This window comes from Charadrius vociferus, unplaced genomic scaffold (genome assembly GCF_000708025.1).
Source record: "Charadrius vociferus isolate BGI_N301 unplaced genomic scaffold, ASM70802v2 scaffold422, whole genome shotgun sequence".
Taxonomy (NCBI): Eukaryota; Metazoa; Chordata; class Aves; order Charadriiformes; family Charadriidae; genus Charadrius; species Charadrius vociferus.
In genome coordinates this window covers 718,400-734,563 of record NW_009647080.1, presented here as the reverse complement: position 1 = coordinate 734,563, position 16,164 = coordinate 718,400, and the positions used below count along the sequence as shown (strand labels likewise).

The window sequence follows — 16,164 nt, the reverse complement described above, 5'->3', positions numbered from 1 at the left end:
CACACTCACCCACCCACCCACTCTCAGCCTAACAGTCTATCAGTGGTTTGGCTCAGAATAAACCGTCGCAAGAGGCTGTTCAGTAGGAATGAGGGACCGTTGCTTGTCAGTATCTTGGGTGATAACAGAATCACTGAGACACTGCTGGCTATCCCAACCCATGCGATGGGAAAGTAGACTGGGTCTTGATGGAGGAGGATAAATTGTGCCTTTTGAGTAGTTCCTGTTGTAAAGCTCAGTATTTTGTGAGAAGGAGGTGTTTTAAAGATCTGAAGATCTTTAAATTAATTTCTAAATCTTTAACTACTGCTGTGTCTAGTAAACATGCAGTGTGAAGTCGCATTTCTCCTTTTGTTTCTACTTCTGTATTTTAATTATTTTTTCATTTTGGGAGCACTGTGGCTTCCTGGGTGGAATTGTAAATGTCTTTTCACTTCATCTCCAACGATGTGTGATAAGCAGTACTTTTGTCCTAGTTAATAGTCATGCTGCTTGACTGAAATCTGAATATCTAAATAATGTATAGATTAGTATTAGAATGAGAAACAAAAGTTAAAGGCATGTCTTTTAAGAATCTATTTCTTTCATTCTGCCTTCAGTAAAATACCTCCTAGCATTTGCATTTTTCTTCTGCAGCTGACAGTACAAAATTTCAAACAGATGGGATTCAGGCATGTGGTGATAGAGTTACTATACTGGAAATCAGTCATTTTGACTGGCAAGAACAAAGGCACATGTCAGTAGGAAAAACATAATTTGTTTTACTCGTACCAGATCTGCAGTGCTTAAGTAGCTGTTCTTAAGATACTAGTGTCAACAGAAATTTAATTACCAAATTTCATTGGAGAAAAAAATCAAATCTGGTTTTAAATCAAACACTTACATATTTGTGACTTACTTGAGAGAGACAGCTGAATTCAGAACAGTGTATCTGAAAAGGCTTTTTTCATTTTGCTTAAGTTTTTTTCCCCTTTCAAATAAAATGTTCTGCTTTGTGACACATATGCTAAAGTTCAACAGCTCCATTTTTCTCATTTTGTGATTGAAACTTTAATACAAAAAACCTAAATGCAAATAAAGCAGTATACCAGATGTTCACAAAAATAGACCCTTGTTAATAATAGAGACTCTATTTGTTGAAAGAATGAAAGTTGGATCTAAGGGTCTTTTCTTACGCTTGAATGCCGAGTATGTTAACAGTATATTTTACAACTGTGTGTTGACTAACTTATATCTTGGAGAGCTTTATCAGTAGGATTTGCATACAACTAACTTTATAGACTGTTTATATGAAGCAGGCTGTGACCCAGTTTGAGAAATGGGCATTTAAAGAAAACTGTGCAACTAAAAGCAACCTTGTCTGTATGTTTACTGAAGACTTGTAGCAGCCAAAGCTGGAGGGGAAAGGTGCTTTGTGTTTAATTCCGACAGTAGAAATCAGGCCAGTAACTTTCCTGTTGATTCTTTAGTGAACCTAGCAGATTTGTGCATCGTATGATACCAATCACTGTCTGTAGATGGGAGAGGCAGTAGATCTTGTAGTTACTTTTCAATCTTTTATGTTTAGGATTTTACTGAAGTTTTATTTTCTTCTTTCAGGTCCTGTGTAAATGGTGCACTGGTATGTTCTGTCACTCAGTTATGGCATGGAGATAGAATATTATGGGGAAACAACCACTTTTTTAGGTAATAGTTGATATTTATTTTCCAGTCTCCTTATATTCAGCCTGTTTTTTTTTCTCTTCCACTGTTTTGCATAAACTTTTTAGAAACTAAATTTCAATTTTTACACAGAATCAATTTACCAAAGAGGAAAAGACGAGATTGGCTGAAAGACCTTGAGAAAGAAACTTCATTAGGAGAGCATGATCTAGATGCAGCTAGTGAAGCTTCTTCAGAACCAGACTACAACTATGAGTTTGCACAAATGGAAGTTATTATGAAGACACTGAATAGTAATGGTAAGGCAACTGCCAGATAAAAAAGTTCTTTTGGATGGTCTAACAAATTCAGCATGGAACTTAATTTCTGGGTAAAACAAGTGGTACACTAGCTCCAAGGGCATTTGGAGCATTTTCAGAAAAAGATGTTTTACAGAAACAATGTTAGGCATATATATATAAAAAATTCATGCACCTAGGTTTGAATACAGACACACAAACACAAATTAGTAGTTGGTTTGTACCCTGACACACAATTTTATCTGTACATCTGCTGTCCTTTATAGTGCAGCTGAATTGTAATCATATGCCTGTCAAATCATCGTCTCAGTCCTACTAACCTCTTGGTTTTGCAAGTTACTGCAGACAAAAGGGTGCTCCAGATACGGCTCAGTTAATTTCATCCTTCCTTTTGGATCAAATATTACTGACACCACTTTAACCTTAGTAGGAAAACACTGACGTGGTAACAAATCAACAGTCAAATGTTAGCTAGTGTGGTTTTTAATGCTTGATCACTCTCAATATTTTATTTAATATCTGTTAAAACCTATCGTGATGTCTTTTTTTGGACAGTATAATAAAATGCAGTATATATAAAATAATAGCATGGTATATATAAAACAACATGGTGTTTTTGTGGTTTCCAGAAGGCAAGTCATAGTTCATATGATATAATATGGTATGAAGAAATGCTGAAAAACTTGGTAAACTACTGAATGCTTTGTACAGGTTTTTAAATACACAAAATTTGAGAGGCAAATACCTTGGGTTTTGGTCACTGACCAAGAAGACACAGTAGATGGTGTTTCATTGCTTTCTGTTCGCCTTTCTTCATATTTTTGCAGTATTTCCATTGTTTGCTGTGGTTTACTTGTTGAAATACAGTATTAATTTTTTTCTTAGCCTCTTATTCTTTAACTTTGTCTGTTTTACTGTTGAATACAGCATGATGGTTTTGTATGCTTGATGCTCTAGCAATTTAGCAATTCTAGCAATTTTTAGCAATTTCTTAGCAGGTTTTTTACAGTTTTATTTTAAGGGGGTTGCTTGTGTGAGTGAGTTACAGGGTCAGGTCATTTAAGTTGATGTGAAATTACTGTTCGATAACAGAAATATTCTCATTATGGTTCACTTACACCAGGAGATGAATTTCAGATGAATCTGCCATCCTGGTGGTCTTCAGTGTTGTCATCCCTCGTGAAGATTCTGTTGCCTGTCTTAAGGCCTCAAACCATCCCGTATCTGTGCCAAAACTGGGACAAAGGTTTTGAACTCAATTGGCTCATGCATGAGACTGCTGGAGAAATTTGAAAGCATTAATTGATGCTTGATCTGCTTGTCACTAACTGGGGATTTTGACTAAACCGTAGCAGTCTACAATGAGTCAGTGTTCTTTGAACAGGGGGGTCACATTTTTGGTTTTCATGTGTTGTTATCTAGCCGATGGAAATGATTCGTCACAATATTTCAAGTGTCCTTATATTTTAGTTCAGTAGGCTTTTTGGTTGTGATCCAGGCTAATTTTTGTATTGGTCAGTTGTTTTCTGTGTCTCTGCTCAAGAACAGTGCAGAACTTCTGTTTCATTAGAGCTCTTTCCTCCCTAATGCACAGCAAATCTTAGCAGTCATACATATTGCAGTTTCGGAACTGTCATAACCCAATTTTTCTGCTTCTTGTTTCTTCTGCATTCTCCCACATAAGCCTTGCTTAACTAAGTTGGAGTAGTAAGGGATAATAAAATCTTGACAAAACAAGTGACTCTGGGGATCATAGGCTGGTCTTTTGATTTGAAGCTAGCTAGCGCCTCCAGGTTCTGTTCTTCTTCAGTGGTATAGCTAAAATACAGTTTTTCTCACAGTCTTCCAGTTTGTTGCGTAAGAAGTAAAACAGCTTTGTTGCAATACCATTTATTTATTCTTCCTTAAAATGAAAAATAAATATGGGTCAGGAGGAAGAAATAACTAAATATCTGAACACAGTTAATTCTATTATCCATATTCTCTGGAGAAATGCTAGGGGGTGAATAAAGGGGTATTTAAAAATTTTGATTAGATAATTATTTTATAGGCATGTATTGATAGAGCCCAAAGCAAGAGGTTTTGGTTTTCCTCTGTTTGGGTTTTTTTTTCCCCCCTTGATCTATTTGAGAACAGTAACCATCTTTAAATAAATAGCCTAGCTTCTCTAGGGCGCAAGCACGTTTGTTTTTATGGCGTGTAACCAGTACAACAGTGTCACATACTGCATCCGGCTCCAAAGAAGCTCTGAGGGAAATGTGTAACTTTGAAAACAGCTGTAAAGAAAACATGCAGATTCTTTCCCTCCCTTCAGCATGTTAACTTTCTTTGTGGGATTCTGTCAGATCAGCTTTGTACTGCTAATTTGTGATGCTGGTCAAACACAGAATGCAGCAAAGAAGTTTACTTTATTCTTGTATATGGTGCAGTGGTTAAGTAAACAATGTGATTAGATTAGGCAGCTTCTCGTTTAAGCAAACAAAACTGTTACAGCTCAGGGTGGGGATTTAGATGAAACTTAGCAAAGCAGCCTGTGTCATAACCTTCTAGCTTGCTTAGAAAAGTGCACTTACATGAAATCTTAAGGGATTTATTCAGCATTGTTGTTATTGGGTTAACAGATGTGAATTAAGTGACACTGAAGCAAGGTAATAAATGCTGTTCGTCCTATGGAGAAAGTACATTCTTCTGGTTCAATGTTAATATTCTAACATTTTGCAGAGGTTTAACTGCATATGAATAGACTTCTCAGGGCCATTGAACTCTTGTCATGTAAATAATTAAAAGATTGGGACTTCAGGACTTTTAACACGGTATGGAATTTGCTGTGCATTTGGCAGGCACTGCTTACTTCCCTAATTTATTTGGCTTTGCATGAGAAATCCAAAATTGTGGAACATGGTGTTTCGGTCTAACTTAAACACTATTGTAGTTCTTCTAAATTGTGAAAAACTTGACTTTATTTGTTCATCTTCTAACTAGATGGTTTATAATTCACACCATATTTTTCTCTTTCACTGTGAAAGGCTTGGGGGTTTCTGTGTAAATTCTTTCAAAAGTTAAATTGAAGGCTTTTCTAAGAGTGTAAATTTCCTTTTTGCATTTCAATACAAGCATAACCCACCTTTTTTTTCCCCCAAACATTTGTGGATTTTGTTGAAATTGGGAATTTTTAGACTAGGTTCTTGCATCTTGTTCCAAATATTTTCCATAATCTTTGTGGCTGAAAAGATCGCTTTTTTTAAGGAAATCCTCTCCCTGAACTCAGAGCTGGTCTTTGAGCAGTTTAGGAAAGTCTCATCTTAATGAGTCAGCCTTGGATTCATTTCCTGTGTTTGCAAACACAATAGAGGGCTTTAATTTCTTCCATGCCTCTTCTCTGGCTTCTGCGTAATACCTGATTTCTCAACCATTCTTATACATAACGAAAATGATTTTAAGGATTATCCAATAAAATCTATGCATGCGAAGGTAATTCTGGTATTATCTGGAGAAGTTAGGAGGATGATAAAGATCAACATGAACAACTTGGTTTGTGGTCTAGAATATTAGAACTTGGTTCAGTCAATTGTTTTTGTTGCACTGTATGTTTAAAAGCTAAAAATAGCTAACTGTCTGTCTGAGAATGTCATGTACTAAAAAGTAATATTTCTGGTTATTTTAAGACACTTCTATGCTTCACTGTTTTGTTATTTGGTTGCTATTTATACTGACTGATTTTTAACTTTGTGCTTTATAATTACCATTGTGGTGGTATTTTGTGATGCCTTTGTGTGAGTCTTCCCTGGATAAGGATAGGACCACAGTAGCAACTTGCAGTAGTGTTTTTCTGCTAAAAATAAAGGTATGCTTTACATCAATCTTAATATTTCAAAAAAGGATGCTGAGAGGCAAATGCAAACCCACTGTAACAACAGTGCCCTGGAGATCCTGTTTTCTCCTCCGGCATTTATAATAGGAAGGATTTGTTTTATGAAGTGACTTGCCTAAATAGCCATGTATGTCAAAATCGCAGACAGTGAGTTGGTTTATCTTTAGCAAAATTGGTCTCAGTAGTTTTAGTACTAAGTAAGTTATTAAACATTGCTAAATACAGTAAATACAAGGGATGTGTTTTTTTGGAGAGTGTATGTGCATATTATGGTGGCCAGCATACACTGCTCTTGATGAAAACCTACAGAACCTTTCATGTGAGTCCTCTATTGCATGCTAGAGTAACCCAGTTTTTTTTTTCATGCAGCATTGGAGTATAAGGACACCTGTGCAAAATCTTACAGGACTAGGTTTTGGTAGGGAAGGCAAGATGGTTCCTAACTAAATCACACTGGCATTTTTGGTTGGGTTTTTTTGAGGAGCACACCACTAGTTCCTAAGTGGGACAGTGTCATTAAATCTAGGTTTATTTTCCTCCCTCCTTTGTGACAGACTGGCATCCTTAAAAGTCACAGCAGCTTTTTTTTTTATATATTTGCAAAATGGAAGAGGTATCAAAACCAATTATTTTAAATATGAGTTTTTTTGCATTTGAAAATCCTGTCATGTCCTAGAGCTGCAATGTTACTGCCCCTAATATTCCACCACTCCATCTATGGAACTTCCTCCTCTCCCTTCCCCTTCTCATGTACAGAATAAGCAATCTGTTAGGTGATCTGCTGTCGCTCAGGTATTCATCTAGATGATCCTCTTGCAAACCACTTTTCATGCTGTATTTAAGTTTTCAGATGTACATACATGAAGCAGATACATACTGGTAGTATATAAAAGGAGCTTATTCCATTTAATTGCTTCCTCAAAGGCACAGACTGGCATTGGACCTAAAACCAGGAATAGACAGAGTAATGTTTCTTTAATTTGAAGAAAATTTAGATCTAACCATAGCTGATTGACAGAAGCAGTTGTTGTTCAGGACAGAGTATCCAAATAGATATTTGTTCTGAGTTTATACTGAGAAGAAACGGGGTTTATAAAGCTAAATGCAGAAGTTGGTGCTGTGAAGCGTATTGGTGCAATGCCACGCGTGACTAGGCAGTCAGTTTGTTTGTCTCAACTTTTATCTGCAGCTCTCCAACATGTTTCATTCTCTGCCAAAATGGAGAAAGTAAATTGCTTTTTACTTCCTTAAGTCGTTTCCTTCTCTGGTTAACATCGTCTTCCCTTATATTTTGCTTTGTTTTCTTCTTATTAATTTGTTCCCTTTTCCATCTGTTCTTTTTTTCCTACTGGGGTTCCGGAACGTATTGTAACTTCATAGTACTGAAAGATGCAGTAGACGAGGGTCTTAATCATTTTTGTAGCCTCTTTGCATGCTGTTTTTTTTTTCTTGTTTGTAGTTATTTATTTATTTAATGCAATATTTATTATTTTGCCTTTTGTTTGGGGGGGCAGTGGCCATCTTGTGTTTGCAAAGACTCTGGGATACTTTGAGTGCTGTTTTTAAATAAATAATGTGTTCTGTAATGGCATTTTCTTACTTTTACTTTTTTTTTTTTCTTTTTCCCAGACCCAGTACAAAATGTGGTCCAGATCTTGGAGAAACAGTACTTGGAAGAGAAGCGGAGTGCTCTTGAGGAGCAGCGGCTGATGTATGAACGTGAGTTAGAGCTGCTGCGGCAGCAGCTCTCTCCAGAAAGGCAGCATCAGCATGGCAGCGACAGACTCTCCTACACTGCTCAGACTGCACAGCAGAAAGTAAATCTCTGGACAGAAGAGAGGTGAGAATACTGGAGTTAAAACAAAGGAATTAATAAGAACTACAAAGGGTGAAAGATGAGGCTTGAACTGTCTGTCAGAAACTGATAATATTTTTTGGTGGAGTTGATGTGTGGTACAAGATTTGCCTCCACCAAAGTGTTAGCATTTCATTTAGGCCTAGGTTCTAATGTGTCATGTGTGTGCAAGATCTTCCCATTTGATTTAACACATGAATGAAATAACAATTTAGCTTTTATTGATCAACATTATAGCTTTTTTTTTTTTAAATAGAAAAGTGCTGCTGAAATGTTTGGTTTAGCACTTAGTAAGTTGTTCTGGAAAGAAAAAAAAGTGTCGTGCAGAGGTAAATTTGTCAACTCAGACTAAGGAGTCCACTAAGGAGTATTGTGTGTTGAGAACGCGTTTTTTTTGCAATCTAAAAATCATTAAAAATATAGAAAATGGGAGTCCTTAAATGTTGTATGTATGTGTTTCTAAAAGTAAGCCCAGCTTTAGAAGAGTTTGAGAACTGCAGAATAGTCAAATAGGGTATGTTTGAGCTGTTTAGGAGGTAAAAGACATTCCAGGAGGTGAACGGGCCTCTTCGCAAAGGAATAGCATGGCACCTGAATGCAGTCTTGGTGAAAGATAACGAGATTTTCGGGTACTGTTAAAAAACCGGACTAGGAAGATGTGAGCAGAGTTTAAACAGCATGTGTGTGTTTGCATCTTGACAATGAGAGAAGCTTGTTCTTAGTATCATTGGGGAGAGAAGGACATCAGCTCCATGGAGAGAAGTTCTAGGGGCAGCAATCAAGATGATTTAAATTTTCAGCATACAAATGAATATTCTGTCATTGAGTTAATTCAGCAGAAAGAATGACTAGAGGTACTAACAGGTTTGTTGTAAGTTTCTTTTAAATCCATTTTCTTCTAAAACAGAAGCTTCATTATTCACTCAGCTTTTATTCCTATATGTATTGACTTTGAGTGTTCTTTTCTATTATGATTGGGTTTGCTTTCTTCTTCACCATTAAAAAAAATAAATCCATGTGCAAGAGGAGTCTAGACAAAGATAGACAAGACTGTGTTGCAGCTTTCAAATTCAGAGTGTTTGAAATAGAACAGATCTTGGTTTATTTTTTGTGCAAGGTTTTGTTTTGTAATTTCTACCCAGTTTAGCTTGGGAAAAAAATAAATAACAAACTGTTGACCCACTCACCAGCCATGACTAGAATGTTTTCCATGGCAAGTATAGGGACAAGTAGTGCTGTGTTTCAACTTCAATTAAAATAATTGTTTGCCCCTGTAAGAGCTAAAAACGGAATCATTGGGAACTGAATGTAAAGCATTGCAGAGTCATGGCTGGGATTTGCAGGCTCTTTTAGGGCTGCAGGAGTGCAAAATAAGAAACACACTGGTTAGAATCCTTGCTATTCAGAACTGCTTTGAGCACAGTGAGGCCATCAAGAAACCATTGATAACCCACTTCAGCAGCAGAGATGAGAACTGGGCTTACTGGCAGGGGAAGCCATACCTCTAAAAAGATGCACCAGAAGCGAAAAGGAAGTAGCAATAAACTGTCCTTGAGTGTTGAGAAGAAAAAATTGTAATTGATCAACTTAAAATTAACCAACCACCACAACCATGTAATGACATAAACCATTAGAATCTGGAGTGATATCAAGGCTAAGTGTTCTGCCAGCCTTCTTTTCTCAATAGTTGTTAGACGTTTCTAGGGGGAGCTGTGCTTTGAACAAGCATTTCTACCTCTGGATTTCATGGGTGAATGCTTTACTCCATATAACTGTTGAACTACTTGAAGACTGTACTTTGCTGCATTGTAAAAAAGAGGAGAATGAATGCTCTTTGTAGTGATCAGTAAGGAGTCTGATAATGCTTTGGTAGCGCTGTCATTGCATAATCAGTTTTCTGGAAGAGCTAATTATCAGTTTCCTGTCCTCCAGAAGATCCTCCTAGGTGTACTGTTTGTTTATTTATAGTTCTAGAAGAGGTTTGGGCTGCTGAAAAAAGAAGGCAAAAAAAAAAATTGAATCTTTTTAAATAAGAAACCAGGAAAAAAAAAATCTTTGAGGGATTTCTGCTGTAAAAGCATGGCAACATGGTGCTGAGAGGGTGTTTACCTGCCAGCTGGCCAGAGGGCAAGAAATACAAGAAAAACTGGGAACACTGAATGTGAAGAACATGCGAAAGAGCCAGGTGTCTAGATTGCACGGGATTTGATTAGCGCAGTTTTAGCTGTCGCTCTGTTGCCCTTGCAAATGAAGCTGAGCTGTACTGGATCAGCCAGCAAAATTATTTTGATAGGTATCAGATGTAGGCACGTGGTTGTATCTGTTAGATCAGTTAGAACACATTGCACCGAGTTTATTCCAGCTTTATGCTGACTATGGAAGGGCAGATGATACCTGGCCCGACATTAAAACCTGTTGGCATAAAGTTAACCTGTTGTAACTTTGAACAAATTTAATTTGTCGGGGTGAGGAGAGGTGGTGGTGTACTGGACCAGAGGTTTAGTTCAGCATATTCTGTATCTGGCATTAGAACGCCAGAGAGTTGCAGTGACACCTCGTGAGTGTCAGATGTAAGTTTTCCTTGTCTGGCTTAATCGATTGTTTCAGGATTTTGTGTGCAGTGGGTATTTGCTGCAGTTAATATCCTGATGGAGTTTGTCATATGTCTTGTGTAGTAAAAATTAAGAAATCCCATCCAAAACGTTTTTTTTTTGTTTAAGTTTCTGGAAGGGTGCTGGCGCAGCTATATACAGAAAAACACAACTGTAATAAGAACTGCCTATAATAATTGGTTGAGTTACTCATAAGTCCTCCTTGTAGTCTTCAACCATTCTTTTCTCAAGAAAGTAGCTAAGACAAGATTGCTGTGGGAGCCTCCCGAAAAAGCCTGCCAGATGCCAGTTTCCCAGATCAAGGAAGGGGCTGGCTGTAGCTGAATCCTGCGGCTCTTACAGCACTTACAGATCAAAGCTGCCTTCTGTTTCTCAAGCTAGGCAGCTGTCTCGCAGTGGTTGCAGGTGTAATGTACTCTCAGTATTAAGTACTATTTAGTGAGTAATTCTTGACTCTACCTTCGTTTTCTGGGTGAATCCAAAATTATAGCTGTCTGTGGAATGTGTCACTCCCATGGTCTGGAATTGCTCATTTAATCTTGATGGCCTGGATAACAGAAGCAAGAGGCAGAGGGAAAGGAATTTTTCGTATAATGCCAGCAGCAGATACGGAGGAAGTGGACTAAAAGCCCACTGATAGTAGCAGCTATTTAGGATCCAACAAAACCCACCACTGTTGCAAACTTAGGCTACATATGGGAGAGGTACAAAGCTGCATGTTTTCACATGTTGAAGGCACTAAAATTCAGGGCTGCTTCTAACACTGTTGGTTGTTTACCACTTTGGTATGGTATCAGGGAATCAGCAGAGTGCAGTTGGAATTACCCAGGCTGTTCTTTGGGATATTTTGAAAAAAAATAGCCATTCAGGAAGAATTCTGTTGGGGACTGAAAGGCATATTAACGGTTGTTTGCGGCTTGTACTATAAATACATACAAAGGTCTAAGCTTATCTGAATAAAGGCAAATAGACAAACTTTGCCTGTATTCACAGCAAGGCCCATAAGTTTACTTGTTCCTCCTACGCTTGTCCGTAATGTGATGTAATTTTGTCGAAATGAGAAGTGTATGTGCACAATGCGTACTGTATTTCAGTAGGACTTTGCATAGAAAAGCTGAAAAAATCATACAGGGGGGTGCTGATCACTGAAATACCTGAAGTTTGATCATGAGTTTTATGAAGATGATGAGATGCAGTACGTGCTGTTGGGATTACAAAGAAAGGCGGAAAGGGGGACTTTGCATTTGCTCAGACTATAATAGTGATAGTTCTAAAAGGTAAATTAAAGATGAGAATCCCAGGTAGAGAGGGTATCTTAGTATCGCAGGTGGAGGTATAGTATGTGTCATAGCAGGTTTGCCAGGTGTTAGCTTAGAACAGATTTGCTCAGACAGGCCTTAGAAGCCTTTTTGGAATTTGTCCAGAGACTGTTAACTGTACAGAGTGCACAAGCTTTAACCTGTGCTCATTCGTCTATTACTTAAAAGGTACTTTGGATATAAAGGAGTTTAAATTTTTATTATTTTTTTTTAATGTGTACAGTTGAGATGGCTTAAGCATATGGAGGGAGGTCTGGGGTCTGTAGCACTGCAGAGCCCGAGCTGTGATGTAAAGCTGTGGCCTGCAGTGATTGCAGGTTCCAACTTCACGGTCTGAGGAAAAGCGGGTTTTATCTAGATGAAGTCTCACATGTTGGGACTGGTAGTTTCTGTGGAACAGGACTCCAGATTAAAGACAAAGAGAGCTGCAATTATTTCATTTCTTGAAAATCAGAAATGTCCCTAGGGCTTTTAACAAATCATCACTGTAACAGCTCCCATAGCACTGTGCCCTTTTAGTTGGGCATTACTGTGCTAGACTTACCTCAACAGTAAGACGTTTAATATGCAATCACTACTTCTCCTTGATAAAATGGTCTGACAGTGTTTTGTGTTTGCCGACATAGTGCTATACAACATTTCTGCTTAAACTTGTTTCAGAAAAGTCTTTGTTAGCAACTCTATTTGCAGCTTTTCAATAATAGAAACAGGTTTCTGTGTATTTTTCATGTTACCTACTGCACCACAGGGATGAATTGTTTCGACAGAGCCTGGCTAAACTTCGAGAGCAGATAGTAAAGGCAAATACACTGGTGAGAGAAGCGAACTTCTTAGCAGAAGAAATGAGTAAGCTCACAGATTATCAAGTAACACTTCAGATCCCTGCTGAAAACCTCAGTGCCAACAAAAAGGTAACGACAGCAAAGAATGCTGGAAAATGTAGTTTTATGGCTAATCTAAAATATGTCGGCCTATTCATCTATCTTGAGGCCATAAAATGTTACTTTTGTTAGATTATGCATAAGCAAAATAAGGGTGCTACCTGACTTTAATATATTGGAGTGCATAATTATAAGTAAAAATGAGAACATGGCATTAAGTATGGCTCTAGCTGTTCTTTCAAGTGTATGATCACCATATGTGCATGTGGTTTGTTAACAGACATTTGTGTTCTAGTGCTGTAAAACCTGCATTTTAGTTGTTTCCAAAAATTACCAGGTTGTGTTAGACGCCTACAATTTTTTTTTTTTTTTGTCTTAAGGGTTTTTCAGTTGTAGTGCTGCTGTAAATATAATGATAGCAATTAGGATAATATGCTTATCACAAGTGGTTTGATTGAGAGTGTTAATGTTCCTGTGTGAATGGCAGGTGTCTGAGAAGGACAAAGAGGTCAGGATCCTCAGAGGTGTATAGGGTATGCTGTGTTTGAAAACAGAAATAGTATGGCTGGCATGCAGAGAGAATCTGTATGTTCTGTATTTTATTCCTTTTTAGGAATGCAATTTGAGTGAAGAGTTAAACTTGTTACATGCACCTTTCCTGCAGTGATTATTTTTTCCTCTGATTTAGAGGGGTGCAATAGTAAGCGAGCCTGCTATTCAAGTGAGAAGAAAAGGAAAAGGTACTCAAGTGTGGACTATCGAGAAACTAGAGAACAAATTGATTGACATGAGAGACCTCTATCAAGAGTGGAAGGAGAAAATTCCTGAGGTATTGTATATATTTTCCGAAAGGGATCGGAGATTGAGTTTGTTTTCTTTTAACCCCTTTTAATAAGTTGTACAGATCAAGTGCAATGACTTTGTATATGAAAGAGTATAGTATTGTTTGGTTTTTTTAAAAAAATACAAACAAAAAAGCCCCCACACCTGAGTAATACTAAATATTCAAAATGCCCATGCGTAGTAAAACACAGCTATGTCCTATCCTCACTTGCATTCTCAGATATAAGCGTGCTGAAGTCAGATATAATTGTGCTGAGGTAGTGACTCATGATACCACTATGAGTTTACTTGCTGTAATATAGGTGCCACGCAGATAGGCACCAGCTCTGAATGGAAGTAGCAAGCTGGATTAGAAATAAAATTATTAAATTGTGGTCAGTATCAAAGCTAGCAAGGATGCTGCTTAGATACACTCAAGGTGCAGAACATAGTAGTGGGGTAGAACTTGATCTTAAAATGTGAAATATTCATTTGTATATCCCCCAGCCTTAAAGCAGTGAAGAAATCAATTGAAAATACTTAGTCTACATCAGTATCTCCCATCAAAACTAAGTAGTGTTTCCTGAGAATTGTAGTAGTATGTTAGCCTTGGAAATAAGTGTGAGACTTGTTAAAAGCTTCCTTGATTACTGGCAAGAGATAGATGTGAGATTTGGTGTTCCAGAAGACGTCCTCCAAGTATCCAGGTAGAACTGCATAGGCAGTGTATCTTACTGTCTTGTGGCTCCTAGAGAGCACCTAAATTAGTTTTTTCAAGACTCGTTCTCAAATATGTTTGACCAGCTGTTGTGCCTTTGTTACATGCCTTGGACGGGACAATGGGGATCTCTAAAATCATAACACAGGGGAGGTCAAGCACTTCATCTGTGCCCGTTGAAGACAACGATGATTTTGCTGCTGACTTTAGTAAGAACTGATAGCACATCCTTTGAATATATTAACATGTCTGCCTGAGCCAGGATCGTCCTTGCCATGACCTATGTCATCCATAATGCATGTGTTCTATGTGCTACATAGAAACACGTAGGTCGAATGCATGTGTTGAAGACAAAGGAGGAGGAGAAGGGAAGGAGCTGACAAGTCCGCTGAGGAGTGCATATTGTGCTAGGAATCTGCATGAATTCTTTGTGGCTGTGTATGGGGTACTTGGCGTAGAAAATGGTACAGATGTGATCTCAGCTCTATGGGAGTCATAAGAACACTTGTAGGCTTAAGTGGGAGCCATTCTGCATCTTCTCTTTTGCCCTTGTAGTGGCACCCAGCAGCCAGACCAGCTGTTAAACCTGAGGATGATTTGTCCTCTCATTTAAAAAGTGTGAACAGAACAGAAAAGTAAGGTGAAACTTCTTGAAATCAATGGCTACTGTGCTTGCTCATGGTAAAATCTGCTTTGTCTTGACATCACTAAAAAATGTAGGTCATCATATTACTATATCCCATAGTAAAGAGAGGATTGTGTAATGTCTCATCTCAAAGATTTCATTTCAGATTTGTGATATGCTCCTAGTCTCTACTTCTGTAACAGGAAGAAACAGAAAAGATCAGCAGTGACTTAATTTTTGTGCTGTGACCTTATACTGTGTGGTTATTTGATTTTTGTGTTCCCACGCTTACAGGCTTTTTTACATAACTGTTATGATGTTTAAAACAGATAAGGAAGCTGATTGGCAAAAGAGGTGATCCTTTTTACGAAGCGCAAGAGAATCACAACTTAATTGGCGTCGCCAACGTGTTTTTGGAGTGCCTTTTCTATGACGTCAAGCTGCAGTATGCTGTGCCCATCATCAGTCAGCAGGGGGAGGTAAAGCCAAACAGTGCCCTGACATACAGCGGGGCTGGGTACACCCGTGCGCTCATACCGGGGATAACATGGCTTTGTGCTGGGAGACATAACGTACACCTATTTTTTTAACAAGCAAATGATGCTTAGGGTCTTGTTTCCCAGCGAATAAGTGTTTTGCAAATTGTTACATGTGGTTTCCGTTTAATTGTTTACAATTGCCCAGCTACTAAAATAGTAGAATAAAATTCTTAGTGTCAACATAAGTAACTGAGCATAACTCGGCATATTAAGGTTCTGATGTACAGTAATGACACTATGCATTTTCTGTTGTGTGTGTGATTTAAAAAGGTCAGTAGTTCTGCATACAAATAATAAATTTTTTTTTATTTCTTTTTCATCTTTTTTTGGCATTGTTGCTTTTCATTTGGTGGTTAAAAGCTGTACAGTTCTGTTTCTGCACACCTCCGAGAGCTAGATGTTTACCATCTTAATGTCTTTAGGTCTCTTGTGCACAGGTTCTTAGCGTTTGTCTTGCCTTAGGTTGCAGGACGGTTGCATGTTGAAGTAATGCGAGTCACTGGGTCTGTCCCAGAACGTGTAGCAGAAGGAGATGACTCATCTGAGAACTCCAGTGAGAGCGGGAGTCTGGAAGTCATGGATAACAATGGAGAAATTATTCACAGAGCAAAAAAGCTCTCCTGCAGGGTACGTGAGAACACATGATGAAGTTAACAATTTCAGGCTTTTGTAACTATGTGGTCGATCTGATGTGAAGTATTAAGGTATGTAGGCTATTGCTTGCCTAAAATTCTCTAAAGAGAAAAGAGAGACTTCTCTTGTTCTGGTTCAGTGTAGGTCAGTCTAACTAGCTGTAGTTGCCCGTGGCTGAATTAATTCGCATTAGTTTCTAGTATATGTAGGTGTACATCATAAATACTGATGTTACAAAAGGACTGTCCTTCTTGGCAGACATGGAAGGGGAAATAGTTTTTCCGTGTAACCATCTCCTATGGTTTATTTGGTTATCTAATGTCGTATA

The 16,164-nt window shown here is 38.0% G+C and overlaps 1 protein-coding gene across 1 annotated transcript in view; it reads left to right on the top strand.

Annotated features, from left to right (window-relative positions):
• KIF13A (kinesin family member 13A) overlaps positions 1 to 16,164 on the top strand; it is a 118,646-nt gene that overhangs the window by 78,000 nt on the left and 24,482 nt on the right. Inside the window, exons 14-20 of the mRNA XM_009895801.1 lie at positions 1,600 to 1,686; positions 1,795 to 1,961; positions 7,462 to 7,672; positions 12,367 to 12,529; positions 13,188 to 13,328; positions 14,994 to 15,143; positions 15,666 to 15,830. Of these exons, the coding sequence (XP_009894103.1) occupies positions 1,600 to 1,686; positions 1,795 to 1,961; positions 7,462 to 7,672; positions 12,367 to 12,529; positions 13,188 to 13,328; positions 14,994 to 15,143; positions 15,666 to 15,830 (1,084 nt within the window). The remainder of the gene's footprint in view (positions 1 to 1,599; positions 1,687 to 1,794; positions 1,962 to 7,461; positions 7,673 to 12,366; positions 12,530 to 13,187; positions 13,329 to 14,993; positions 15,144 to 15,665; positions 15,831 to 16,164) is intronic.